Consider the following 26600-nt stretch of genomic DNA (forward strand, 5'->3'; position numbering starts at 1 on the left):
GCGGTGCGGTGTTCCCTTCGCTAGCTTCCGGGCCGAGGTTGTCTGCTGGAGGACTGGGGCGGTTTGGCCTGCGGGGCTTGGTAAGCACCCCGCACGCGGTCCTAGGATAACCCGTTTTGGGGAACGTTAGCCCAGCACCCCTTATTGTGCCAAGCAAAGGGGAAAGCGCAGTGGCTGGGCCTTTAGAGTCCTTTGTAACGGTCCCTGGAACCAGGTCTTCAGAGTCAACTCTTGCTCGTTAGTTCCCCCTCGGAACCAAAAAGTTGGTAAAATGTCCTGTGACCTTGGTGCAAGTCAGCTTTGGGATGCCCTGGGGGGTTTCCTTCTCTAGAGGTGTCCTGAGAGCAGAAGCCCGAGCGCTTAGAGGGACGTGGGTGAGAGGCAGTGGGGGAAAACCGGCGTTGTGAGGTACTCCTCCTTCCCTCCTAAATTCTTTCCAAATATGGGAAAGATCAGATCCACTTTACTGACAGCCGTTTGTCAAAGCCTTGAGAACTAGGAAAATATCTGCTGGATGGATTTTAAACGTTACCCGGAAACTGAGTGCAAAAGCTTTGGAGTGATTCCATCTTCCTGAATAGGTACTATAGTGATCCACAGGGCATTGGGTTTTGAGGTAAACTTCGTTCAAAGACAGTATTAAAATTTGTATTTCATTCCGTCAGTACGAACTCCAGACTTGAATTATCATAGCGCTCTCCGGGGTGTATTGCAGCCCCTTTGCCTCGGCTGTTTGTCATTGCTGTTTGTTGCAATGTGGAAACGGCCTTTCTAGACAGCTATTCGGCCTGCTTTGCAGAAATGCTCCCCGAGTCAAGCGTGTGCCTGTTGTGTTGATGCAGCTGTCTTTGATTTTCCATATGAGAATGTGTGCCAGCTTCTTAGGCGGAATGCCCCGAAGGGTGTAAGGAAACTTTATTCTGGTGGTACCAGACTTGAAGCCTGAAGTGTGGGAACTTTTCAGCCAGACGCTCACATTGGGAGGGGAGAGAGAAGAGGAAGAGGGCAACAGTGAGATTTGTGGGGCTGGAGAGAAAACTCAGTTGTAACTCGGCTGCATAATGCCCTGGATTTGGTCGCCAGCACCAGGCAAAACTGGGAGTGGTGCTATACTCTGAGGTAGAGGCTGGAGGCACCAAAGTGAATTCTAGAACAGCCTAGGAACATGAAAATGTGTCTTTTAGGGGATGGGGATGCAGAGGATGACAGGGTTTCTCTGTGTAGCAGCCCTGGCTGTCCTGGAACTCACTTTGTAGACTAGGCTGGCTTCAAATTCATAGAACTCTGCCTATCTTTGCCTCCCAAATGCTGGGATTAAAGGCACCACTGCCAGCTGAAATTTTGTCTTAAAATTCAACCAAACAGCAGCAATTAAAATTGAGTGCAATAGTCCACACCTCTAAATTCAGTGTTTGGGTTGCTCAGGCCAGATGACCAGAAGTTCTGGGCTAGCCCAGGCTATATGAGACCTTATCATTAAAAAAAAAAAGAAAAGAAAAGAAAGAAGAAAAGAGACAGATTCAGAGTCAGGCATTGTGGTATATGCCTTTAATCCCACCAGTCAGGAGGCAGAGGCAAGCAGATCTCTGAGTTCAAGGCCAACCTGGTCTACAGAGTGAATTCTAGGACATCCAGGGCTGCATGGTGAGGCCCTGGCGAGAGGGGGGTGTGCCATTTGACTAGCTCAGGAATGGAGGTATGTCACCATATGCTTCATCCTGGGTACTGTTCCCAGAACTATGGAGTGATGATGGGTGGAGAGAAATAGTCCTTTTGAACGTTACTCAAGTGGTTTGGATTTTTAAAAATTTTCTAGTAATATGAATGACAATTCTCAGAAATTTTTTTAAATGTAAACACAGGAAAGTGGCCTGTTCGGCTTGAGGTCACCACTATGCATCTGGGAGTTTTGCCCTTGCAAGAAAACAGGATAAGGAAAAAAGCCTATTCCAGACAGTTCTACCAGGAGATGGAAGAGAGAGGTTTTTTGGTTTTTCGAGACAGGGTTTCTCTGTAGCTTTGGAGCCTGTCCTGGAACTAGCTCTTGTAGACCAGGCTGGCCTCAAACTCACAGAGATCCTCCTGCCTCTGCCTCCCAGTGCTGGGATTAAAGGTGTGTGTCACCACTGCCTGGCTACTTCCATAGATGATGATCCTTTCAGACACTGCGTCTGGCTTGAGTGTGTGCAGTCTTGGGTGTGCAGGGAAGGTCCTGCCTTCTATGTATTGCTTCTTCTTGGTCAGTGACAGTCTGACAGGGCAGTTCTATGCCAAGTTTTCTTCCGTGCCTTTGGGGTCTTGTGTTGGGTTTATGATCTTGAGGCAGGAGACTGAGAGGAAATTAGGAAGGAGGAATGATGTGTTGGGAAAGTCACTGTGGAAGACAGAACTAAAGAAATCCACTTCCGCAGTGGGAATCCTAATAGAGAAGCTAAATAAACGTGGGCTTGGCAGGAGTTTAGGGGACTTCAGCCTGGACTTAGTGTGAGAGCTGAGAGAACCAAGTAGGGACATGCTGGGACAGATGGAACCTGAGTGGTGGGAAGGACCACAATCCAAAGGTTTTCTGGACACTTGGGCCACCATTATTATTTATTTATGTGATGTTGGGGATTGAACCCAAGCCTAATGTTCTACACCTAATGCTTGTGTTGAGCTTAATTATCTCATTAATATCTGAGGCAGAGTTTTCATGCAGCCCCGCTTGGCCTTGAGCTAGAGATGTAATGACATTGAACTCCTGATTCTCCTGCTTCCACCTCCCAAAGTCACTACCTGTCCTATTCATGCAGTGCTGGGAGTTGAGCCCAGAGCCCTCTGCATACAAGGCAAGTCCTGTAGACCTCTAGTCCCGGGCCTCTTTTCTGTGTCCACTAACAGATAGCTTGTACCATTGTAAGTTTTACAATAATGGGTAAGAGCTTCTACTTTTAGAATTAGCGTGTTTCTCCAGTGGTCAAGTCCTGGGCAGGTTAATCAACCTTTCTAAGCCCCAGCGTCTTCATTTGTAGAGATGGTGGGTTTGGGGATATTCCCACCTCATTGTGTTGTCAGGTTCTATGAGTGCATAGGAGATGCTTGCCTTCTTCTGCCTTCTGAGTACTGGGATTAAAGGTGTGCACTGCACCACCATGCCTGGCTCTGTGTGATGCTTTCTATTAAGAATCTGTGGTTGCTGGTCAGCTGGGGCAAACAGCTACAGTTAATAAGAGATCAATGCCATTGATGTGAAATTTATGCTTTATTGGGACAAAGTGTTTGCTCAGGTAAAGTACATGGAGTTGTAGTCCAGAGGGGTCCAAGACTATACTCGAGCTAGCAGCTGAATGTGGCAATGTCTGAGGGTCTCTGTGAGGTCCTGTTTCCTTTTAAGACATAAAAAGCTATAGGATTAGGCCGGGCGGTGGTGGCGCACGCCTTTAATCCCAGCACTCGGGAGGCAGAGGCAGGCGGATCTCTGTGAGTTCGAGGCCAGCCTGGTCTACTAGAGCTAGTTCCAGGACAGGAACCAAAAGCTACGGAGGAACCCTGTCTCGAAAATCCAAAAAAAAAAAAAAAAGCTATAGGATTGAGCCAGGCAGTGGTAGCACACGACTAGTCCCAAAACTGGGGAGGCAGAGGCAGGTGGATCTCTGTGAGTTCGAGGACAGCCTGTTCTACAGAGTGAGTTCGAGGACAGCCAGGGCTATACACTAAAACTTTGTCTCAAAAAACAAAAAAGACTTGAACTTTTAAAGAGACTTAGAATTTTAAAAGTATTGAAGATTTTAAAGACAGAGAATTGTGAAAGTTGGCTGATGGTTGTATTGTAATATTAACATAAGACTTTGGGGCCAAGACATCAAAAGGTCATGGTTTAATGTGTGTTTGCATATCAAGTAGAGAAGGGGTAAAGGTTCATGATCACCTGTAACTGTTAACTGCCACGGCCTGGAGCCATCTGAAAGGAACAACTTGATTGAAGAATTGCCTGGACTGGATTGGCCTGTGGGTGTGTCTGTGGGGGACTGTCCTGTAGATAGAGGAGGGCACGGTCCCCTAAGCAGCACCATTCCCTGCCAGGTGGTCCTGTGTGTACAGGAAAGCCTGCTTGGCCTAAGCCATGATTGAGCCAAGCAAGCAGCATTCCTCAGTAATTTCTGCTTCAGGCTCCTACTTGAGTTCATGCCCCAACTTCCTTCAATGATGTACTGACCTGGAAATAGGAGGCAATAAACTTCCTCCCCGAGCTGCTTTTGGTTAGAGTGTTTGTAACAGCATAGGAATGAAACTCAGACATGGCTACACAATAATTGGCTGTAATGATGTGAAAGATTGTTGTAATCCACTGTCTCTTTACCCAAAAGTTCCCACAATGTAAAGAGTCAATAAATTGATGCTGTTGAAATGAATGGTCCAAGTTGCTGTGTCCTTGTGAAGCTTCGCTCTGCGTTTCTGAGATAAGTGACTTCCCTTCTTATGTCCCTGCTACTTTCTGTGGCCATCATCCGCTCAGAGCCTAACTTCCATGGACAGGAAACGGGTTTCTCAGAAGCCAGTGCCACAATCTCCTTTGGGTATATTTGATGGTGATGGCAATCCTGTGATGTCACTTGACCAATTCATTTCCCACTTCCTCAGCGCTCATTCATGTTTAAAAGCAACTTTCTTCCACAATGGCTGGTCTTGGCATGCTTCTATTGTGGCCATGATTTGCAACCGACATTTTGTGTAGAGTGGCAGCTAAGATAGTCTTGTGAGATGGTGACAGCATTGGCAGTGCTGCTGGGACAGGCTCAGTTGACCCAGGCGTGTAACTAAGGCAGGAGACCAGCAGGACCCTCTGGCCAGCTTTAGATTGCTGGCTTTGCGTCTGGCTTTGGACAGGTCACTTTAGACAGCCAGATGAGCCCCATGCCAGAGAAAAGCACTGCGGGACAAAGCACAGGGTCTAGTCAAGGTGGAGCAGAACTTGGCGTTAAAAAAAAACATGCCTTCTCAAGGAAGCTTCTTTTGCACTGATAGCACTAATTGCAGACTTGGAGTTGAGAAGAGACACAGAGGGCTTCGTTGACAGCCCTCTCCTCCCACCCTCCCATCTCACCCCCACCCCTGAAAAAAAAGTCTAGGCAGGAAGCCATAGAGAACTCTTCAAAGTTGTGAGAGGGTGCTGAAGTGTAGCTTCCACACCTGCTGGCTTCTGGCAGGGTGGGGGTGGGGAAGGACTTGGATCTCTTTAAGGGGCTGGTGCCGGGATTTTGGCCCTGCCCAGGGAGTATAAAGGAAATGCAAATTAGACTTGGTATTTTTTTTCTTCTTCTTCTTCTTCTTTTTTTTTTTTTTTTTTTTTGAGGGGGTCATAAGGATGGAGGAGCAGACCTGGGAGGACTGGGAAGTGAGTGTGATGGGGTACGTTATGTTAAATTCACAAATATTCAATAAAAATATTATGTTGGAAAGATCTCTTCAAAAGTTCATACACATGGGGCCACATATATAAAATGCCCAACAGTATCCTCTTGTCCCCTCCCCTTCCGTCAAAACCCTCCTCCCCAGCAAGTCCCCTCACTCTCCTTTTGTTCTCTGTGGCCCAGAGGCTTTAATTAAGGTGTGTGAGAGAGGAGGAGGGAGGGAGAGAGGGACAGAGGGAGAGAGAGAGAGACAGACAGAGAGAGAGAGAGAGAGAGAATGCAAGAGTAACTTACCAGTGGGTACACCAATGAGAATTTTGACTTTCTCTCCACCAGCAACCATTAACTGTCTATAGCTCTTTGGGGAGGGTGGAGCCTTATGGGCCCCTCCTCCGTCCGTAATGATGGAATGTTGAGAGGCTCAATCCTGCACAGCTAATGATTGCTGCTGTGAAAAGCTTACCTTAGACAGGGTTTCTCTGTTATGAAGTTCCTGGAACTCACTATGCAGACCAGGCTAGCCTCAGACTCACGGAGATCCACCTACCTCTGCTTCCTGAGTACAGGGTATCATATACCTTAGTGGTCCAGGAACTGGTTGAACTACTGTTCCCCTTGCTGCACCTCTGGAGTGTGGGTTACCAGCCTATGTGCCACCACCTGGGCATAGTGACTGAGCCCTGGACCTGTGTTGTGCTGGGTCAGCACTCTCCCCACTGAGCTACATCCCCAAGATGCTTTGTATCCCATCCCAAGCCCCCCATTCCTGTGTGGTTCTGTTGTCTCTGAGGGTCTGCAGTCAGAGGAGCCAGGGCTCCTTACCGTGTAATGATCCTAGTTAAGTGGTCTTCTCTTGAGGGTCTGCAAGTGTCTAACCCGGATGGGTCTTGGGAAGTGCTTTGACTTACCCGTGGATACCAGGCTGCCCACTGACAACAGCACAGACAGGTAGTACAGTTCAGGGCTGGTTTTCTCCTGTATGAAATGCAAAAAGCACCATCAGAAGCACCTTTGTTGTTTGGCCAGTGGTGACTGGTTTGGGTTTTGTTTGACTTTTTGTTGTTTGTATTTTCGAGACAGGATCTCACTATGTAGCTCTGGCTGTCCTGAAACTCACTCTATAGACCAGGTTACACAAAAACTCGCAGAGATCTGCCTTTCTCTGCCTCCTGAGTGCTGGGATGAAAGGTGTGTGACTCCACCGCCCGGGTTTCTTTGGGTTTTGGTTTAGTGTATCTGTGTAGGCAGTCTACCCAGAGTCTGCTGTCCTGCTGCTCTGCCTCCCAAGTTCTGAAGTCACAGGTACATGCTCTACAGGAGTCTTGTCACATTTATTGTCAATAGTTACCAAAAAGGGTTTTTAGGGCCAGCAGGAGGGCTTAATGGGTATGGTACTTTGAATGTAATTGGTCCTCGTAATCTCACAGGGAGTGGCCCTATTAGGAGGTGTGTCTTTGTTGGAGTGGGCATGGCCTTGTTGGAGGAAGTGTGTCACTGAGGGGGTGAGCTTTGAGGTTTCCTATGCTCAGATCACCACCCAGTGTCTCAGTTGACTTCCTGTTGCCTGTGAATGTAGGACTTCAGCTGCTATTCCAGCACCATGTCTGCCTGTGTGCTGCCACGCTCCCCACCATGATTATAGTGGACTCGACCTCTAAAATTGTAAATGAGCCACCCCAATTAAATGTTTTCTTTATAAAAGTTGCCATGGTCATGGTGTCTTTCCCAGCCATGGAAACTCTAACTAAGACAGTGGGTAAAGGTGATTGCTGCCAAGCCGGATGACCTGAGTTCAGTACTGCATGGTGGAAGAGGAACATCTACTCCTCAGAGTCAGCTTTGACCTCCACTTGCTTGCCATGGCTTAAGTTTCCAAGTACACATCACGAAGTACACATCACGAACACACACAATAGTGATACAGTTTTAAATTTTTAAAAGATAAAATTCTACTAAAGTAGAAATCACTCACAATAAGAAAAATCTCGGCCAAGTGTGGTGATGCAAACCTTTGATCCCAGCACTCTGGAGGTAAAGGTAGGTAGATCTCTGAGTTCTAGTCCAGCCAAGGCTACAAAGAGAGACTCTGTTTCAAAAAACAAACAACAACAAACAAAACAACAAGGCCACCATCACCACCAAAAACAACCAAAATGTCATTTGGGGATGTTTTTAGGAACATGCTGGCATAACCCCAGGTCTCACACATGCTACACATGTTCTTCACCAATGAGCTACAACCCATACTCTTTTAAAAAATAGTTTCTTCTTTCTTGTGCATGTGTGTGTATATTCATGTGTGTGTGAGGGTGTAATGTTTGTGCAAGTGTAAACCTGCATATAGAAGCAGGAGGATAGCTTCAGGTATCATCCTCAGGAATGCTGTTTGCCTCGTGTCATTAGTCTAGGCTTGCAACCCTTGACCCCCCGGGATCCGCTTGTCTTCACCTCCCCAACACTGGAATTACAGCATGTACCAGCACACCCAGCCTTTCCATCCTGTCTTCTGAGGATCAAATCCAGGCCTTGCGTGTGAGGCAAGCGCTTCACCAGCTGAGCTCTCTAGGATGTTTTTGTCTTTCCTAAAGTAGCTGCGTTGTGCATAGATGAGGAATTCCATGCCTGCATATTTCTATTTTCTGCGTAAATAGATAGTAAATATTGAAAAGTAATGATTGTTTGTAACCAAGCTTTCAGAGTATGATGAGCCTTTTAAAATTCTTAAAGCCGGGCGATGGTGGTGCACGCCTTTAATCCCAGTCCTTGTGAAGCAGAGATCTGCCTGAACAACCAGGGCTATGCAGAGAAACCCTGATTGAAAAAAACCTTAAAAAACAAAACAACAAACCAGGACCAGACCAGAGAGATGATTCCCTGGGTGAAGTGAGTGCTGCGGAGCCTGACAGCCCAAATATCCCTAGAGCCCATGGGAAAGATAGAAGAAGAGACTTGGCTCCTGTAATTGTGCTCTGGCCCCTTCAAATATTGTGGCATGCATGCATCACACACACAGATAAATTAATGTTAAAAAATAAAAAAGCATACACAATCTGATGCCAAGACTGTTAATAGCACGGTGCACGCTCCTTCACCAAAGGACCCAACAGCAAACACTGAGAACGTTGTCCTCAGAGCCTGCGGGGCCGGCTCCGTCTGAGTAAGCAGTATGATGAGGCCTGGAAGGACGGGACAGTGTGCTCAGAGACATGCGCTTCTTCCTTGTTTTGTTTTTGTATCTTGTAACACACTCTTACTATTGTAGCCCAGGCTAGCCTCAAGCTCCATCTTCTGAGTACTGGGATCACAGGTGTGCACCACTGTGCCCGACCTCAGAAACAACATCTCTTGTTCAACATGACTTATTTTTATATATTTATTAAGAAGAGAGAGATGGATCAAAATCGAGATCTGTGTGTGGGCACAAGGACCACTCACTGGCTGTATGTGGCAGGAGATCAGGAGACAGCATTGTGAAGTCTGTTGTCTCCTTCTTTTTACTTGGGATCCTGGAATAGAACTCCAGTTGCCAGGCCTGCCCAGCAAGCAGCCTTTACCTGCTGAGCCAGTGTGCTGCCCCAACACTATTACTGAATAAATAGCTAAATCCATAACTTTATTATAACTGTATAGGCTGTTGCAGGTCAGGCACGGCGGCACAGGCGTGCAATCCCAGCATTGAAGGCCGAGGGGCAGGAAGATTACCATGAGTTTGAGGCTAGTTGGAATACACGGTGAATTCAAGACCATCCATCTCAAGAAAGTAACACCCCACATCCCACCCCCAAAAATGAGGAGGGCGAAGAAAGGAGAAAAATGTGAGAATCCAGTGAAATACTAGGTTCAGCTTCAGTTCCACACTCTGATTGTAGGATAACTATAAGGGCTGCTATCCAAGGAATTTAAGAGTCTCTTCATTCAAGGTTTTGTTTCATTTTTAGTGATGGTGCCAATCAAACCCAGGGCACACATAGCAGGCGAACATTCTACCATTGGTCTGCAACCCAGCCAACCACCGGAGTTTCCAGTGTCATTTTCTTGGGTGCCAGCCTGTGAACATCCCCAGAGCAGAAACCTCCTCTTGGCTGCTTCTGTCCCCACAGCGGGTACTAGATATAGACACCTGGTGAGCACCCACAGGCAGCTGCACACCTACCCAAAGTGAAGAAGGTGAAGACGATGCTGCCAACTAGGTTGGCCAGGAGAGGCTGACTGCAGTGCCGGGAGGATCTGGGCCTGCAAAGCAATTCACAGGCTGGTACCCTTCGCCCACCACTCGTTACAGAGCCCTCCATGTCTGAGACACATCAGGAGCTCCCTCCCTGCCCTAACTACGCTGACAGTGGCTTCATCTTGGCTTGATAATGAGTCTCATTCGTCAAAGCTGGGAAATAATGCTGAGGTTTGCTAATCCTTTTTGATGGTTTGGGGAAAAGCGCTTTGTAGAAATTCTGACCTTTGGGAGTAAAGAACTGTGCTGTGTTGTGTTCAAACCTCTTGTGGTAGACTTGTGTTGAGTAATTCCACCAGCTCATGCCTTTGCCTTGCATCCCCATCAGGCCAGTGAATTCTCAGTTTTCAGATTTTTGAACAATTTTCACATTTTTAAGATTGTGACTCTTTACTTTAAGCAAATAGATTATATTTGCTTTGTTTCCTCAATGAAAGTTGTTAGTGGACGGTGTCTACCCGCTACCATTGTTAGTGGATGGTCTCTACCCACTACCATTGTTAGTAGATGGTCTCTGGCCTCCACTGTGATTAGTGGACAATCTCTGGCCTCCACTGTGATTAGTGGACGGTCTCTGGCCTCCACCATGGTTAGTGGACCATCTGTGGCCTCCACCGTGGTTAGTGGACCATCTGTGGCCTCCACCATGGTTAGTGGACGGTCTCTGGCTTCCACCGTGGTTAGTGGACGGTTTCTGGCCTCCACCGTGGTTAGTGGACGATCTCTGGCCTCCATGACTAAGCTCTAGCACTGAATTGTATCATACATCAGTTCAGAATCCAGTTGATTGATTGAGTGTGCCCGCTTTCCCCTTGGCCCTGTAGACATTAGCTAATGCTTAGGCCCTTGGGACCGGCCTCTGGGGAATCCATGAATAGAGACATTGGTGCCCTCACAGTCTCTTATACAGGAAGTCAATATGTGTTAAAGTTAAACTTGATCTGTCAAAATCTCTGCAACCTTCACCCTACTGAGATTTCAAGAATGCAGAGAGGTGGACTTGACTGCCACCAATAACAGGAGCAGAGACAATGGGACAGGCAGCGCTCAGGCGCGTGACAGGAATGTCAAGGAACACCCGCACTACCCCGCAGGTAAGGCCTGCTTGGGCTGAGACTCACCTTAGCAGCGGGCACCACCCCGCAGATAAGCCTGCCTGGGCTGACTCACCTTAGCAGCACGTAGAACTGGAGCGTCAGGGTGCCGATCCCAAACAGGAACACCACCACCTGGCTGTACAGCAAGGGGACAGGAGGTACACCTTTATGACCTTGAGGAACTAAATTCAAGTTGTTTCATGCTAATTAAACCACAGGGAGGGTTTTAAACCAGGCAAGAGTGAATTGCCAAGCATTGCAGTCTCCAGTGAGACATACCTGTTAATACCTAAGCAAAAATTCCTAACTGCCATTTTTGAACTCACTGAGAAATCCGGGGGACCTTGATTCCGTTACTGTAGTTAATGTCAGGAAGCAGCATACAAGTAGTAAGAAGTATTCATTCAAAGTAAGCATAAATAGAAAAGCAAAACTAAAAAGTTAATATTTGAATTGGATAGATATATTGAATATCTTATATGTGCTATCTTATTCAATATTCACAAAGTTCTGCAAGGTAAGGACTATGCCCACTCCCCCTTGCCTTTTTTTCTTTTTCTATTTTCTTTTTTACAAATAGGGCTCACTACATATCCTTGACTGGCCAGAAACTCCCTATATAGACCAGGCTGGCCTTGAACTCACAGAGGTCTGCCTGCTTCTGCCTTCCGAGTGCTGGGATTAAAGACAAGCACCACCACGTGAGCATGTACACATGAGTGTATATCACTTTTTTAAAGACTGAGTCTTACTATGTCCCCATGTTTGCCTTGAACTCATAGGCTAAAGCAGTCCTCTGCTTCAGCTTGCCAAGTACTGGGACTAGAGAGGAACATGTCACCAAGACTGGGACAGCCTTGCCTCCTGCTGGTGTCAGCCACAGTGTGACTGACAGACCCAGGTAGCCTGCTTGCCACAACCTGCAGACCAGATGGGAATCAGGGCTAGTTGCTGCAAACGCTGGTTTTTACATAGTAGTCCGACCCCTCCCCCATTTCCACTGTAGCTGTAGGGCCGAATGACTTTCGGATGTTCATAGAAAACAATTATTGCACCTTCAGGTGAAGGTGCTCAGTAGATACCTTCAAAATCTACACTGCTTAAAACAGCTGCAGCAGCAGCAGCGTCAGAACGAGACATGGGATCATGCTTCAGGTTACTAGTTTGAAAGAAACAACGTCCTGTTAGAGGATGGTGTGGCTGGGCAGGTCCTTTAACAGTGGGCAAACATGGCTTCAGACTGAGCATCCGGAAGTGGGAGGAGGAGAGCCCAGCCCAGTCACGGTGCTCTTTGAAACAGCTGTAGTTGTGAGTTAATGTTTTCCAAGGTGTTACATTAACGTTTCCACCACGGTGTCTTTAAAACTCAAAAGATGGGTGAATTACAAGTAAATTTTAGTTAAACTTGAAGACGACCCCAGGAAGCAATGAGCCTTTTGACGCAGTGTGCTGGGGAGGAACACTTACAGCCTGAGCCGATGCGACCTCAGCAGCCAGCAGTGCAGGTGGTAGGTTGTGTGCACCAAACAAAAGTGAATCATGGCGACCCTGGTCCGGTGGCGTTCAGAACAGTTCTGTCTGAGATTCCACACCCATCCGTCACCTCCATGTTGGGACGGGCCACAGTGTAGGAGCTCACTATGGCTTGGAGGGTCGAGAGACTCGCTGAGATGACTGAGTTGGTGAGGCCAGGATGGACATCTGAGACAGGTCACCAGTGTGACAAAGGACAAAGACTGCCTCCTGTATGCTTGAGAGATCAGCTTCCACCAGCCTCCTCATTCCCCAAGGGAAGGAACCTGAGCTCATCCCCAAAGCAGAGTGGGGCTGGGAACATTTTGTTCCGTCTCTGTTTCAGGACCCCAGCTGGCTCCTTGACTCCCCCACACCATGCTCTTAGCCTTACCTTCCTTCCACTCTGCCACCCTTGGGGCGTAATGTCTAGAGCCTGACTTGAACGTGCCCAGGGCTGGCAGACACCCCAGTTCCCTAGGCCACAGTTTTATAGAGATGCTGCCTTTTTTTGAGACAGGTTGGCTTTGAGCTTCTGATCCTTCTGTTTCTTCCAGCTCTCCTACAGGTACTTTGTATGGGAAATGGAAAGAGCTAACACTAGAAGGAGCAGGCTTTGGGGACCCTGGTTTTGTGATGAAGAGTGAGGTGGGTCTTTGAAATCCTGGGTTTTTGTTGTTGTTGTTTTTTTTCGAGACAGGGTTTCTCTGTAGCTTTGGAGCCTGTCCTGGAACTAGCTCTTGTAGACCAGGCTGGCCTCAAACTCACAGAGATCCACCTGCCTCTGCCTCCCAAGTGCTGGGATTAAAGGCATGTGCCACCACCGCCCAGCTATCCTAACTGTTTTAACTCACTCTTTTTCTTGTTTTGGAAGGTGGAGGGAACACTCCTGGGGATTGTCCCTAGGGCATCCTGCACCTGCTTGTGGGGCAAGCACTGGATTGCTGAGCTACTGTCCCAGCCCTTAACTCATTGAACAGCATACTGACCATCAGGGACTCTTCTTAATTTTCTGTCCACGCTTAACAGTTTCCCTGTGTCTTTTGTAGTTTGGTTTTATTGGTTGGTTGGTATGTGTGTGTGTGAAAGTGCACATGTATATATATGTATGTATATATGTATATATATATATGTGTGTGCATGTGGGAGCCCGGGTCAGTATCTGATGTCATCCTCAATAGCTGTTCATCTTAACTTTTGAAATGGGGTCTCACACAGAAGTTAAAGCCTGTTGGTTGAACTAGACTAGCTGACTCCTCCTCTAGGACTGGGGTAGGTGCGCACCGCCAACCTAATGCCCATCTGCATGCGAGCGAGCGGAAGTGTATATGCATGCATGTAGAAGTCAGAGGTCAGTGTCAGCTTCTTCTTAATCCCTCTCCATCTTCTTCTAAGTCAGGGTCTCTTAGTGAACCTGGAATTTACTGGTTTGGAGAGACTGGCTAGCCAGAGATCCCTTGACACCCTCCTGTCTGTATCTGTCTTTTTTATGTGATTCCAGAGGTCAAATTCAGGTCCTCATGTTTGCGTGACTGACAAGCACTTTACTTACTGAGCCGTCTCCTAGCCCCTGAGTTGTGGTGTTATTTTGTCTGTTTGTTTGTTTTTGAACAGGGTGGGAGGGATTGGAAAGTTTTTTTTGAGGTGAGGTCTTGGTCTCTTGTTCAGGCTCCTCTCAGACCCCTGCCTCACCCCATCCACCCACCCAAGCAGCTGGAGCTCAGGGGCTGTTTGGTTTGAGGGCCTCGGGCATGCTCATCTGCATTCCCACCGACTACTTCATTGTTTCTCTTCTTTCTTCAAGAGCTATATAAATTACTTTTGTGTTGTTTTGTTTGTTTTGTTTTTCGAGATAGGGTTTCTCTGTGTAACAGTCCTAACTGTTCTGGAACTAGCTCTTGCAGACCAGGCTGGCATCGAACTCATAGAGATCCACCTGCCTCTGCCTCCCAGTGCTGGGATTAAAGATGTGCACCACCTCCCAGCTATAAATTACCTTTTTTGTTTGCTTGCTTGTTTGTTTGTTTGCTTGTTTGTTTGCTTGCTATGCAGGGAATTGGACACCTCCTATATGTTAGGCAAGTGTTCTGTCACTTAGCCCTGTGCATTACTTTAAGAAGATTGTCTCTCTAGCCGGGCAGTGGTGGCACACGCCTTTAATCTCAGCACTCGGGAGGCAGAGGCAGGCGGATCTCTGGGAGGTTGAGGCCAGCCTGGTCTACTGGTCTACAAGAGCTAGTTCCAGGACAGACACCAAAAAAGATACAGAGAAACCCTGTCTCGAAAAACCAAAAAAAAAAAAAAAAAGATTGTCTCCATTACAAAGCCTTGTGACGTCATCCATCAGTAAATATTCATTTCTTGTGACACAGGACCACCTGTGGGTTTGCTGATCACGTGCTTCTGGTGTCACCTGGGCTTGCTGTGGGAATGGTCATCTTGGCTGTGGCTTAGCTGGCCTCTGATGGCTGCAGTCACATATTGAGAGGTCAGCTGTCTTACCAGCAGGGCTGGGGGGGGCGGGCACGGCTGTCATCCCATAGCAGCCTAGCGTGGGCTAGTTTCCATGGTAGGGGCAGCTGAGGAAGACAGGGACATCTCTGCTACAGTTTAGGTGTTGTCTGACTGTTTCCTCAGAAGCCCGTGTGTGGAAATGTGGAAAGCTTAGTGTCCAGTGTGGCCGTGCTGAGGCGGTGCCGTGGTGTCCGGTGTGGCCGTGCTGAGGCGGTGCCGTGGTGTCCGGTATGGCCGTGCTGAGGTGGTGCCGTGGTGTCCGGTATGGCCGTGCTGAGGCGGTGCCATGGTGTCTATCCGGTGTGGCCGTGCTGAGGCGGTGCCTGGTGTCCGGTGTGGCCGTGCTGAGGCGGTGCCGTGGTGTCCGGTGTGGCCGTGCTGAGGTGGTGCCGTGGTGTCCGGTGTGGCCGTGCTGAGGCGGTGCCGTGGTGTCCAGTGTGGCCGTGCTGAGGTGGTGCCGTGGTGTCCGGTGTGGCCGTGCTGAGGCGGTGCCTGGTGTCCGGTGTGGCCGTGCTGAGGCGGTGCCGTGGTGTCCGGTATGGCCGTGCTGAGGTGGTGCCGTGGTGTCTATCCGGTGTGGCCGTGCTGAGGCGGTGCCTTCAGGACAGGTGCCTGGTGGAAAACAAGGAGGTCGAGAGGCTGACTTGGTTCTCAGGAGAGTAGGGTTTTGTTCTTTTGTTTCTTTGTCTTTTTTGAGGCAGGGTCTCTTTGTGTAGCTGTGACTGTCCTAGAACTCACTCTATAGGCCAGGCTGGCCTCAACCTCAGAGATCCACCTGCCTCTGCCTCCTGAATGCTGGGATTAAAGGTGTGCACCTTTGTTGAATTTGGCTTGATTCAGGAAATAACCAGACCAGCTTAAAATTATATTTTTAATTGTTATAAGGGGAAACTCACACCACAAGAATGGGAAGTCAGAGTTCCTCTGTTTTCTGGCAGGAGTCACCCAAAGAGAGCACCTGGTCCGTCCCAGTTTTCTTCCTGGGCTCCAGGTAGCCACGCCTTAAGAGGCTCCACTTCTTAAAGGTGATTGGTTAACAGAGTTTCCCCATCACACTTTGTTTCACAGCATAGGCTTGGCCCTGTCTACACAGGGCTTGTCCACTTTCTCTTTCTCCACCATGTGATAGCAACCAGTACGCTGGTGCTATGTTCTTAGGCCTATGGAATCTCTTTAAAATGTACCTAACCACCGGGCGATGGTGGCGCACACCTTTAATCCCAGCACTCGGGAGGCAGAGGCAGGGGGATCTCTGTGAGTTCGAGACCAGCCTGGTCTACAGAGCTAGTTCCAGGACAGGCTCCAAAGCCACAGAGAAACCCTGTCTCGAAAAAACCAAAAAAATAAATAAATAAATAAATAAAAATAAAATGTACCTAACCCTTAGTTATGACGCCATATTTGTGATCCCAGCACTTGGAACATGAAAGCAAGAGGATCAGGAGTTCAAAGTTATCCTCCACTACATAGCCAGTTTTAAGCCAGCCTGGGCTATGAGACTTTGTCTCTGTCTCCTCCTGTGTCCTTCTCCCACATTCTGAAATTAGGGACATGCATGTTATTATGTGTTACTCTGTGATATAATGGCCTCAGTGCTAGGCTCAGTTAACATGCCCTCTTCTGCTGTATTCTTTTGGGCAAAGTGAATTATAAGGAATAGAGTTAATCCCATTCCACTTGGTAGGAACTGCACGCTTATATAGACAGAGGTCAGAAAGTAAAGCCAGTTCTGCAGTTCATCCCCATCAGTGAAGTTGACTATTTGCCCTGTTTGCAGGGAGAACATGGCGGATGTCAAGAGATCTATAAACGAGCTTGTTTCCTTTCTCCTTTGTAGACGACAGCAATGGTGTCAGAGGTCTCCATTTAGATCGGCAGCTACAACTTGTCGCCATGGACACGTCTGAGAAGACCGATGTGGTTCTTCTGGCCTGTGGCTCTTTCAATCCCATCACCAACATGCACCTCAGGCTGTTTGAGCTGGGCAAGGACTACATGAATGCAACAGGTAGCTTATGACTAGAGACGGGGCTGGAGCGATGGCTCAGAGGTCTTCCAGAGGTCCTGAGTTCAGTTCCCTGCAACCACATGGTGGCTCACAACCATCTGTAGTGAGATCTGAGGCCCTCTTCTGGCCTGCAGACATACATGCAGGTAGAACACTGGATACATAATAAATAAATAAGTCTTTAAAATAAAATAAAATGTGAAAAAAATGAATTTAAAAATAAAAAAGACTATAGATGAAGTAGGGTGGGCTCACGCCTTTAACCCCAGAACTCGGGAGGCAGAGGCAGGTAGATCTCTGTGAGTTTGCAGCCAATCTACAGACTGAGTTTCAGCCAAGGCTACACAGAGAAACTGTCTCTTAAAAAAAAAAAAAAAAAAAAAAAAAAAGACTAGCAACGCATTTAACTATTCAGTGTGATACCTGACCCTGGACACAGTGTGTTCCTATGTTTCCTGGCGTAGAGAATTAGCCAAAAAAGTCAATGGGACTGTTATGCACAAGTTTCTGCTTCCCAAATGCATATACAGAGCCAGATTTCCGATGCAAATTACATGAGGGTTTTTAATATTATTTCAACTCAAGTTTGGACTCCACTTCCACCACATCAACACAGTGGGTGAGGGAAGTGTAGCCCCGAACCCGGGGAAGGAAAAATACCACAGTCCAGGGAGTTCAGTTCTATCGTCTTGGGATTGGGTGAGGAATACATAGGGTAAGGGTAAGAACCCATTGGTCAGTTTTGGGGCATGAAAACCTAACAAAGAGCCATAAATTACTGACAAGGTATGTTCAAGGATAGGATGCCTCCCAAGAACATCTGGATCTCGTTAAATTTTATGGCCCTGCTCCCTATCTTCTTAATTGGCCATTTTTAGGGCATCTGTTCAGATTTCTGCTATTACAGCACATTTCTGGAACTGAGATCTGCTCTCCTCCCCCCAGCTCATTATATGGCTTAAGATGAAGCCCCTTCTTTAAAATGGAGTTTGCAAGGTCAGGTCCTCACAGGGCCAGCAGAGGTAGCTCAGCAGGAAAAGTACATGTTGTAAAGTATGTATGTGAATAAGGCCAGGCCGAGCATGGTGGAGCTCTCAGCACTTGCAAGTCTGAGGCAGGTGGATCTCTGTGAGTCAGACCAGCCTGGTCTATATGTATAGCAAGTTCCAGGGCAGCCATGACTGCACAGTGAGACCTTGAAGGGTGGTGGGGCATGACTAGCATAAGAAGGGGCAGGGCTGGGCAGACACTCTCCAGAAAGTTCTTGTTAGATGTGGTCAAGCACCTAAGTGAGGAGAGACAGATCCCTGCCTCTGGTCTAGGTGAACAGGCAAATTGAGTCAGGCTTTTTAACAAGGGAGTTCAATTCTGGTTGGAATTCTGACCAACAAGAACTCTAAATATAAGTCATGTCAGTGAACCCAGAATGCGTGTGTAAGGGGTGTAGGGCTTTAGTTGGAGAAGGTGGAGGTTGTGTACAGTGTGCATGTGTGTGCTCAACACTACAGAATTGCACACTTAAAATCCTGTAAATGATAACTTTTAAAAATGTGTTTCTTTGCATGTGCAGGTGTTGTGTGAGGCATGCTACACAGGTCAGTTGGAGACGTCAGTTCTCGCCTCTCACCATGAGTGTCCTGGGGATTGAACTCAGACCATCAGTCCTGACGGCATACCCCTTGACCCATTGAGCCATCTTGCCAGAGTCTTACCACAGTTTCAGTTAGCTACTAATTTGACTCTTTGTTTAAAAAAGGGGGGATTATAACTATAAAATAACATCAATCATACTTCCTGTCCACTAAATCTGATTTGTTATCCCTAATATCAAGCCAACTCTTTATCCAGGAAAATACAGAGTTATCAAAGGTATAATTTCACCTGTTGGCGATGCGTACAGGAAGAAAGGCCTCATCCCTGCCCACCACCGAGTTATCATGGCAGAACTTGCCACCAAGAATTCCCACTGGGTGGAAGTGGACACGTGGGAAAGTCTTCAGAAGGAGTGGGTGGAGACTGTGAAGGTGCTCAGGTAACCCCGCTACAGTCCACGTCATTGGTTCTGGGGAAGGGAGAGGGGACTGGACGCTCCTGTTGCCGTGTTTGCAGTTCTGCCTGCTTCTGGTTGTCAGGTCTGTGAGGTGTCACTAAGCGTCTTAGTGTTCTGTTGCTGTGAAGAGACACCCTGACCAAGGCTGTGCTTGTAAGAGGAAGCGTTTAATTGGGGGCTGGCTTACAGTTTCAGAGGTTTGGTCCATTATCGTCCTGGCAGGGAGCACAGCAGCACATGTTGTGCCTGCCTAAGTGTAGCTGAGAGCTACATTCTAATCAGCAGGCCAAGAGAGAGTCAGGCCTTGGCATACAGGCTTTTGAAACCTCAAAGCCCACCCACAGTGTAGGCAGAGGAGACTGCACGTTCTTTTTCTGGCCACCCAGCCCTGAATAATCACACAGATATATATTAATTACAACACCATTTGGCTAATAGCTTAGACATATTCCACGCTAACTCTTATATCTTAAATTAACCCATGTCTATTATTCTGTGTGTGGCATACCAGGTAAAGTTCCATGAGTCTGTCTCCTTCAGCAGCTACATGAAGTCTCTCTGACTGCGCCTACTCTCTCTAAATATATCTTTTCCCTCCTGGCTATATTCTGCCCTGCCATAGGCTGAAACAGCTTTATTCATTAATCAATAAAAGCAGCACATGAAACTAGGTGGTGGTGGCACATGCCTTTAATCCCAGCACTCAGGAGGCAGAGGCAGGCAGATCTCTGGGAGTTTGAGGCCAGTGTGGTCTACAGAGCTAGTTCCAGGACAGGCTCCAAAGCTTCAGAGAAACCCTGTCTCGAAGAAGAAAAAAAAAAAAAAAGCACATACACAGAAGGCCATCCCCCATCACCACAGTGACATACTTATACTTCCAACAAGACCCCACCTTCTAACCTTTCCAATCCTTTCAAATAGTGCCAGGCCCTAGTGACTAAGCATTTAGATGTACGAGCCTGTGGGGGCCATTCTTTTTCACCACACCAAGGCTGCAAGTTACCCCAGGCTGCAGAGCACAGCAGCAGAACATGGGCACACCTGCATGTCTTTCAGCATGGGTGAGATATTGACATGTTTGTTCCTCAGAGATATCTCTGTCAGAGAGTAAAGGAAGCCAGCCTGGCCTTCCTGCCTGAAGGGAGAAAGACAGAATTCCTCAGGGTATTGTAGTCATCTGTCTTCTTAGCTGTGGAAGAGGGAAGGAGATGGCTTAAAGGGGAGGTTGGAGCGTGGCCTACCTCTCCAAGACAGTAGTTATTTCAAAAGGCCAGGGTTCACAGCCCGAAGACATGAAGTCAAGACTCCCTCCCTGCAGCCGTCTCTGGGAGAGGGTTCACTCAGAAGCCATCTGAAACGTGACCTGACAGTTCTCCACTTAGGACACTGGCTCTTTGTGCTCGTCGTCACCATGTTCAATTAGACCAGATCAGGGAAACTTCCTGCCAGCCATCCCCAAACTTAGAAATGTATGAGCTTTGCTTTGTTCTCGGGATTTGCTCAGGGAAGTGTGCTGGATGTTCTGAAGACGCTCCTCTGCCCACATCCCTCTCACAGCAGCGCGCTCTCTCTCTCTCTTTCTCCCTCTCTCTGTTTTTGTGTTTGCTTGCTTTATGTTTGTTTTGGTTTTTTGAGACAGAGTTTCTCTGTGCAACAGCCTTAGCTGTCCTGGAATTATCTCTGTAGACCAGGCTGACCTCAAACTCACAGAAATCCGCCTGCCTCTGCCTCCTGAGTGCAGAGATTAAAGGTGTATGCCACCATGGCCTGGCTTATCATTTTTAATAAGGAGGAGTGTCGGGCATTGCTTGCCCAGGATCCAGCCCAACCTTGTGTGGTGCTTCCTGGAGCACACAGGAGGCTCTCCAGACCTCCGTGCTCAGACCTTTGAAACCAGCCCAGTGAAGGAAGTGATGTCTCTAATAGTCTTGAGAGAGAGTTAAGGGGATTTCTGGAAAACTTTTGTCTAATGCCTGTTCTTAGGATTCTCACTCCTTCAGACTGGCTGAATAAGGTCAGAGAAGGCCACAGAAACCCTTCTGGGCACTTTGGATGCAGTGTCCTTGCTCATTGAGATCCACATGTTAGAGACTGGGGGCTGCAGAGCAGGACCTCTGTGGGTCCTGGAAGATGCCGCGGTGTGACAGTGGCATCGGTCTCATCCACAGAAGCTCAGCCACACTGGAAGTTTCCATGAGGAGCATGGGCTGGTGTTAGGGTGGGGCATTGAGCCAGAAGGTAAAAGCTACCTGGATGTGTTGGGGCTTCCTTTTCAGCATTGACAGGAAAGCGGTGTTGTAAATAGGGGCGGCGGGGCTGCATTCCCAGCACCCCAGCCGCCTGCTTGGCTTATGCCTGAAATAACAACACAGAAACTGTATTCATTTAAACACTGCTTGGCCCTTTAGCTCTAGCCCTTACTGGCTAATTCTGATATCCCAATCAACCCATCTCTAATATAATCTGTGAGCACCGGTCTTACTGGGAAGATTCTAGCCTATGTCCATCCTGGGTAGGAGCTTCATGGCATGCGTCTGCCTGGGAGAGCGGAGCATGGCATCTCTCTGAGGCGTCTGCTCCCGAGAGGAGACCTGTGGAGTCTGAGCTCACTTCCTCTTCCTCCCAGCGTTCTGTTCTGTTTACTCCTCCCACCTATCTCTAACCAATGAGAGCCAAGCAGTTTCTTTTTATTTAACCAATGACCTTCCTCCATCAAAGCGGTCTCCCTGCTAATGGTAAAACCTCTCCTTGGGGACCGTGCTCTTGTTTCAGCCCCACTCATCCCTCTCTGGCCCCGTGGTAACTGGTGTCTCTTACATGTTCAGTGTGACTGTTAGTCTGGGGCGGGGTTAAGGGCGTGGAGGGTTGCCCACTGTTGGTTCTAGAGGTGTGGGCCATACTGTGGGGATAGCTTTGCCCCTGCTGCCAGCCCTGGCTCCTGCAGTGCTGCTTCCTTTGCCGGCCTCAGGCACTTGCCCCTCCCAGTCCCTGTGCTTGCCCTGTTCTTCTTCACTACAAGATCGGGCCGTGGTCTTTAGTGGGCAAAGGTGCAGGCTCTAGTCCAGAGCGCTACACTCAAATCCCAGTTCTGCTGAGCAAAAGCTAAAAGACTGGGCAGTGTAACTAGCTCCTCTCTCAGTGGGGCTGATGGTAGCGCCTGTTCTCGGTCAGTGTCAGGAACTCTGCTCCAAGCGGACTGCAGCTCTTTTTTTTTTTTAATGATTTATTTTTATTTTACATGCATTGGTGTTTTACCTGCCTTGATGTCTGTGTGAGGGTGTCAAATACCCTGAAATTGAAACTATAGACAGTTGTGAGCCGCCATATGGATGCTGGGATTTGAACCCATGTCCTCTGGAAGAATAGCTAGTGCTCTTAACCACTGAGCCATCTCTGGGCTGGAGAGATGGACCTGCAACTCTTTTTGTTGTTATTGTTGTTGTTGCTGTTGCTATTGTTGCTGCTGTTTTGGGGGTTTTGGTTTTTTGAGACAGGGTTTCTCTGTGTAGCTTTGGAGCCTGTCCTGGAACTTGCTCTGTAGACCAGGCTGGCCTCGAACTCACAAAAATCCGCCTGTTTCTGTCTCCTGAGTGCTGGGATTAAAGGTGTGTGCCACCACTTCCCGGCAGACCTGCATCTCTTCAGTCTTCATCTTCCTCTCCATCACTACATGAGGAGTTGAGGAGATGGGGTCAGACGGTTGTGAAGAGGAATAACCACTAACTCTCCTGTCGCAGCACTCACACAAGAGTGCTTCAGAGAACACGCTGACTTCAAGGAATGTTTTTTTTTTATTTTTTCTTTATTTAATGTACATTGGTGTTTTGTGTACGTGTATGTTTGTATAAGGGTGTACGATCCCTTGGAACTGGACAGTTGTGAGCCACTATGTGGGTGCTGGGAATTGAACCTGGGTCCTCTGGAAGAGCAGCCAGTCCTCTTAACCACTGAGCCATCTCTCCAGCCCCCAAAGAACATTCTTTTGTTTTGTCATCTTGTAGACACCATCAGGAGAAACTGGCAACTGGCAGCTGTGGTCACCCACAAAGTTCACCTTCGCTGGACAGGCCTGGGCGGAAGAGGAAGTGGGATGAACAAAAACAGGATTCTAGTCCAAAGAAGCCCCAAGAGTCCAAACCAACAGGTTCGTGGGGTCTTATCAGGATCCAGCCATTGCTCAGACTCCACAGTAGAGTAGATAAAACTCCCTGGGTAGTTTTATTTTACTCCATAGCTGCTGGATTCTGATGGTCGGGAAGGATGGAGTAGAAGGCAGCAGATCTGCTTCTCACACGCACAGGCACGAGCACTTCAGTATGGGTGTTTATTAAGAAAACAAACCTGTCAGGTGGTGGCACTGCCTTTAACCCCAGCACTCAGGAGCAGAGGCACATAGATCTCTGGGTTGGAGGCCAGTCTGGTCTACAGAGTGAGTTCCAGGACAGCCAGGACTGTTACACAGAGAAACTCTGTCTTGGGGGAAAATAGAGAGAGAGACAAGAAACCCTGAACCTCTGGTTTTCTCTTCAAGGTGTACCCAGGGTGAAATTGCTGTGTGGGGCAGATTTACTGGAATCCTTTAGTGTGCCCAACTTGTGGAAGATCGAGGACATCACGCAAATTGTAGCCAACTATGGGCTCATATGTATCACGCGGGCTGGCAGTGATGCTCAGAAATTCATCTATGAGTCCGATGTGCTGTGGAGATACCAGAGCAACATCCACCTGGTGGATGAATGGATCACCAATGACATCTCATCCACTAAGATCCGGAGAGCTCTCAGAAGGGGCCAGAGCATCCGCTACTTGGTGCCGGACCTTGTCCAAGAGTACATAGAAAAGCATGATCTGTACAGCTCCGAGAGTGAGGACAGGAATGCCGGGGTCATTCTGGCTCCTCTGCAGAGGAACATTGCCGAGGCTAAGCACAACAGTTCCACAGCATGAAGCTCTGCTTGACGTCACATGCTCTTGTGGAGATTCAAAACAACCCAGTATTAGTAACTCAGGGAAGGAATTGCCATCCTGTTTCATAAACAGAAGTTTAAAGGTTTGATTAAAAACTAACAGGAAATTCAGATCAGTTGCTGAGATCAGTGTTTTAGATAAGGTCTCTAGAAAAAGAATAATTCCTCTTTAAAATAACAGCTGATTCACTGAAATGAAATCTCAGTCATGTTTACTCTAAGTTTACTAAGAACAGACCCCACGGCTCTACCACACAAGAGAAGCAGATGTGAAAGCAAATCCATTCACAAGCCTCCCTGTAGGGTCTGGAGAGATGGCCCAGAGGTGAAGAGCATGCCATGCTCTTCCAGGGGACCCACACGGCAGCTCCCAACTGGCTGTAACTCCAGATTCGAGAGATCTGATGTCCTCTCTGGCCTCCGTGGGCTCCAGGCACACGCGTGCTGCACAGACATACATGCACGACAACACCCACACAGAAGAAGGAAGAAAAGCTTCACTTCAGCCAGGTCAGTGATGCACACCTGAGACCCCGGCTGTTCTAGGGGCTGACATATGAGATCACTTTGAACCCAGGAGTTTGAGATGACTCTAGACAACACAGACCCTTCCTAAGAAACAAAACAGGGCTGGAGAGATGGCTCAGTGGTTAAGAGCATTGCCTGCTCTTCCAAAGGTCCTGAGTTCAATTCCCAGCAACCACATGGTGGCTCACAACCATCTGTAAAGAGGTCTGGCGCCCTCTTCTGGCCTTCAGAATATTGTATACATAATAAATAAATAAATATTAAAAAAAAAAAACCTAAGAAACAAAACAAAATCCTAGCTTTAACTATGAAGAGACCTGACATGCGGTTTGTGCTTGGTGCCAGCCATCTTTATCCAGGATAGACAGAGGAAGGGATTCTTTTTTTTTTTTTTTTTTTTTTTTTTAAATATTTATTTATTATGTATACAATATTCTGTCTGTGTGTATGTCTGCAGGCCAGAAGAGGGCACCAGACCTCATTACAGATGGTTGTGAGCCACCATGTGGTTGCTGGGAATTGAACTCAGGACCTCTGGAAGAGCAGGCAACGCTCTTAACCTCTGAGCCATCTCTCCAGCCCGAAGGGATTCTTTAAAACATACCTTGGCTGGGGCTGTAGCTCAGTTGGTAGAGCACTTGCACAGCAGGCCTGAGGCCCTGGGTTAAATTACCACATAGCTAGGCATGGCAGTGCACACCTGTGATTCAGGTGCTTGAGGACAAGCAGAAGGAGCAAATGTTCAGCATCATCCTGGACAGCCTGCAAGTTTGAGACCATCAAGGGATGCTGGAGACCCTGTCTCTATATAAATAAAATAAGTGATTCTGTAAAATGACCTGTGACCAGTGGTCCTCTAGCTCTGCAAAATGAAGGTTGTGAGTACACCCTGAAGAAGTCAGACTATACCACAGTTTTCCTTGCTCCACGGGCGAGATGGTGCAGTGGACAAAGGTACCTGCTGCCAAGTCTTTCAACCTGAGTTCAAGCCCCAGGACCCACACAGTAGCAATAGAGACCCATTCCTAAACAGTAGCTGACCTGCACGAGAGAAATAAAACCAAGCTGGTGAAGCTTTGCCTGTGTGTAGCTGCTTGGAGGCGGGGGTGGGGACAGGCTCTGCTTCAAATGTCGTCTTAGCAAACCTTCGTTGCTGACTCTTCACCGTTCTTTTTAACTCTGGGGACAGCTTCAAAGACAATGTCTCAGTGCCTTTAAGAAAATTTCAAAGAAAAAATAAAAAAATAAATAAAAAAAAAGAAAATCTCAAAGAGCTGGGCAGTGGTGATGCACGCCTTTAATCCCAGCACTTGGGAGGCTCCGTAGAGAAATCCTGTCCCAAAAAACAACAAATAAATGAAGGTGAAGAGCATTCATATTTTAACCAGCCGTTCTCTGTGGGTTTCTTTCTTTTTCTCCCCCAAGACAAGATTTCTCTGTGTAGCCCTGACTGTCCCGGAACTCTGTAGACCAGGCTGGCCTTGAACTCTCAGAGACCCGCCTGCCTCTACCTCCCAAGTGCTGGGATTAAAAGCATCACCACCACTGTCCTCTTCACCTTTATTTATAATTTTATAAAATGTATTTATATTTAATAGACATTGTTGTTTTGCCCACGTCTGTGTCAGTGTGAAGGTGTTGGGTCCCCTGGCACTAGAATTACAGACAGTTGTGAGCTGCTGTGTGGTTGCTGGGAATTGAACCTGGGTCCTCTGGAAGAGCAGCAGTGCTCTTAACCACTGAACCCTCTCTCCAGCCCCTATCTATAATTTTATAATTAAAAGATGAGTGAAGCTCCTAAGAACATGAGGAGTGGACTGGGTCAGCCCCAGCAGCCCTCCCTGCCTCGACCTTGGAGCCAGTGACTGCTGCTCCACCTGAAGCTGTCAGTTTCTGAAGAGCCCTGTGGTCTCTGTGCCAGCCGTGTGAATCTGCATATCCTGCACCTGCTGAGGAAGGGTCCATTGCCTCATCATTTTTCTGGAGCTGTTTCTCTGACCCAATAACTGAGATCATAGCTTTTTGTTAAAACACAAAGTTATTACATGATTTGTTACTGATTGAAATTTTACAGGAATTTGCCCCATTTTTTGTTTTTTTCAGTTAGGATTTTCTCCTGGAAAACATAGTCAGTGCCTGGTGTGGTCTTCAGGGTCAGGTTGGCCCTGAGTCATGGGCTCAACTGGGTGGGGATGATGGGCACCAAGGACTGTGGGCCATTGTCTTCTCAGGTCCTCCTTCCCTAGGATCCAGCCCTGCAGTTGGCAGGGTTCTGTGTGTACTGTGCATGGTAGCCCCCAGAAATC

At 47.8% G+C, this 26600-nt stretch overlaps 1 protein-coding gene across 1 annotated transcript; it reads left to right on the top strand.

Moving 5' to 3' along the window:
* LOC121448161 (nicotinamide/nicotinic acid mononucleotide adenylyltransferase 1) lies at positions 1–24634 on the top strand. The gene is made up of 5 exons (XM_041651948.1): positions 1–80; positions 16579–16749; positions 18598–18781; positions 22801–22943; positions 23331–24634. Exons 2-5 carry the CDS (start codon positions 16635–16637, stop codon positions 23744–23746), a joined length of 858 nt encoding a protein of 285 aa, XP_041507882.1. The 5' UTR covers positions 1–80; positions 16579–16634; the 3' UTR covers positions 23747–24634.
* The last annotated feature ends 1966 nt before the right edge of the window (positions 24635–26600 follow it).

The sequence above is a fragment of the Microtus oregoni genome, unplaced genomic scaffold (genome assembly GCF_018167655.1).
Source record: "Microtus oregoni isolate MIOR12 unplaced genomic scaffold, Mior012 000005F_ref0000423, whole genome shotgun sequence".
Lineage (NCBI taxonomy): Eukaryota > Metazoa > Chordata > Mammalia > Rodentia > Cricetidae > Microtus > Microtus oregoni.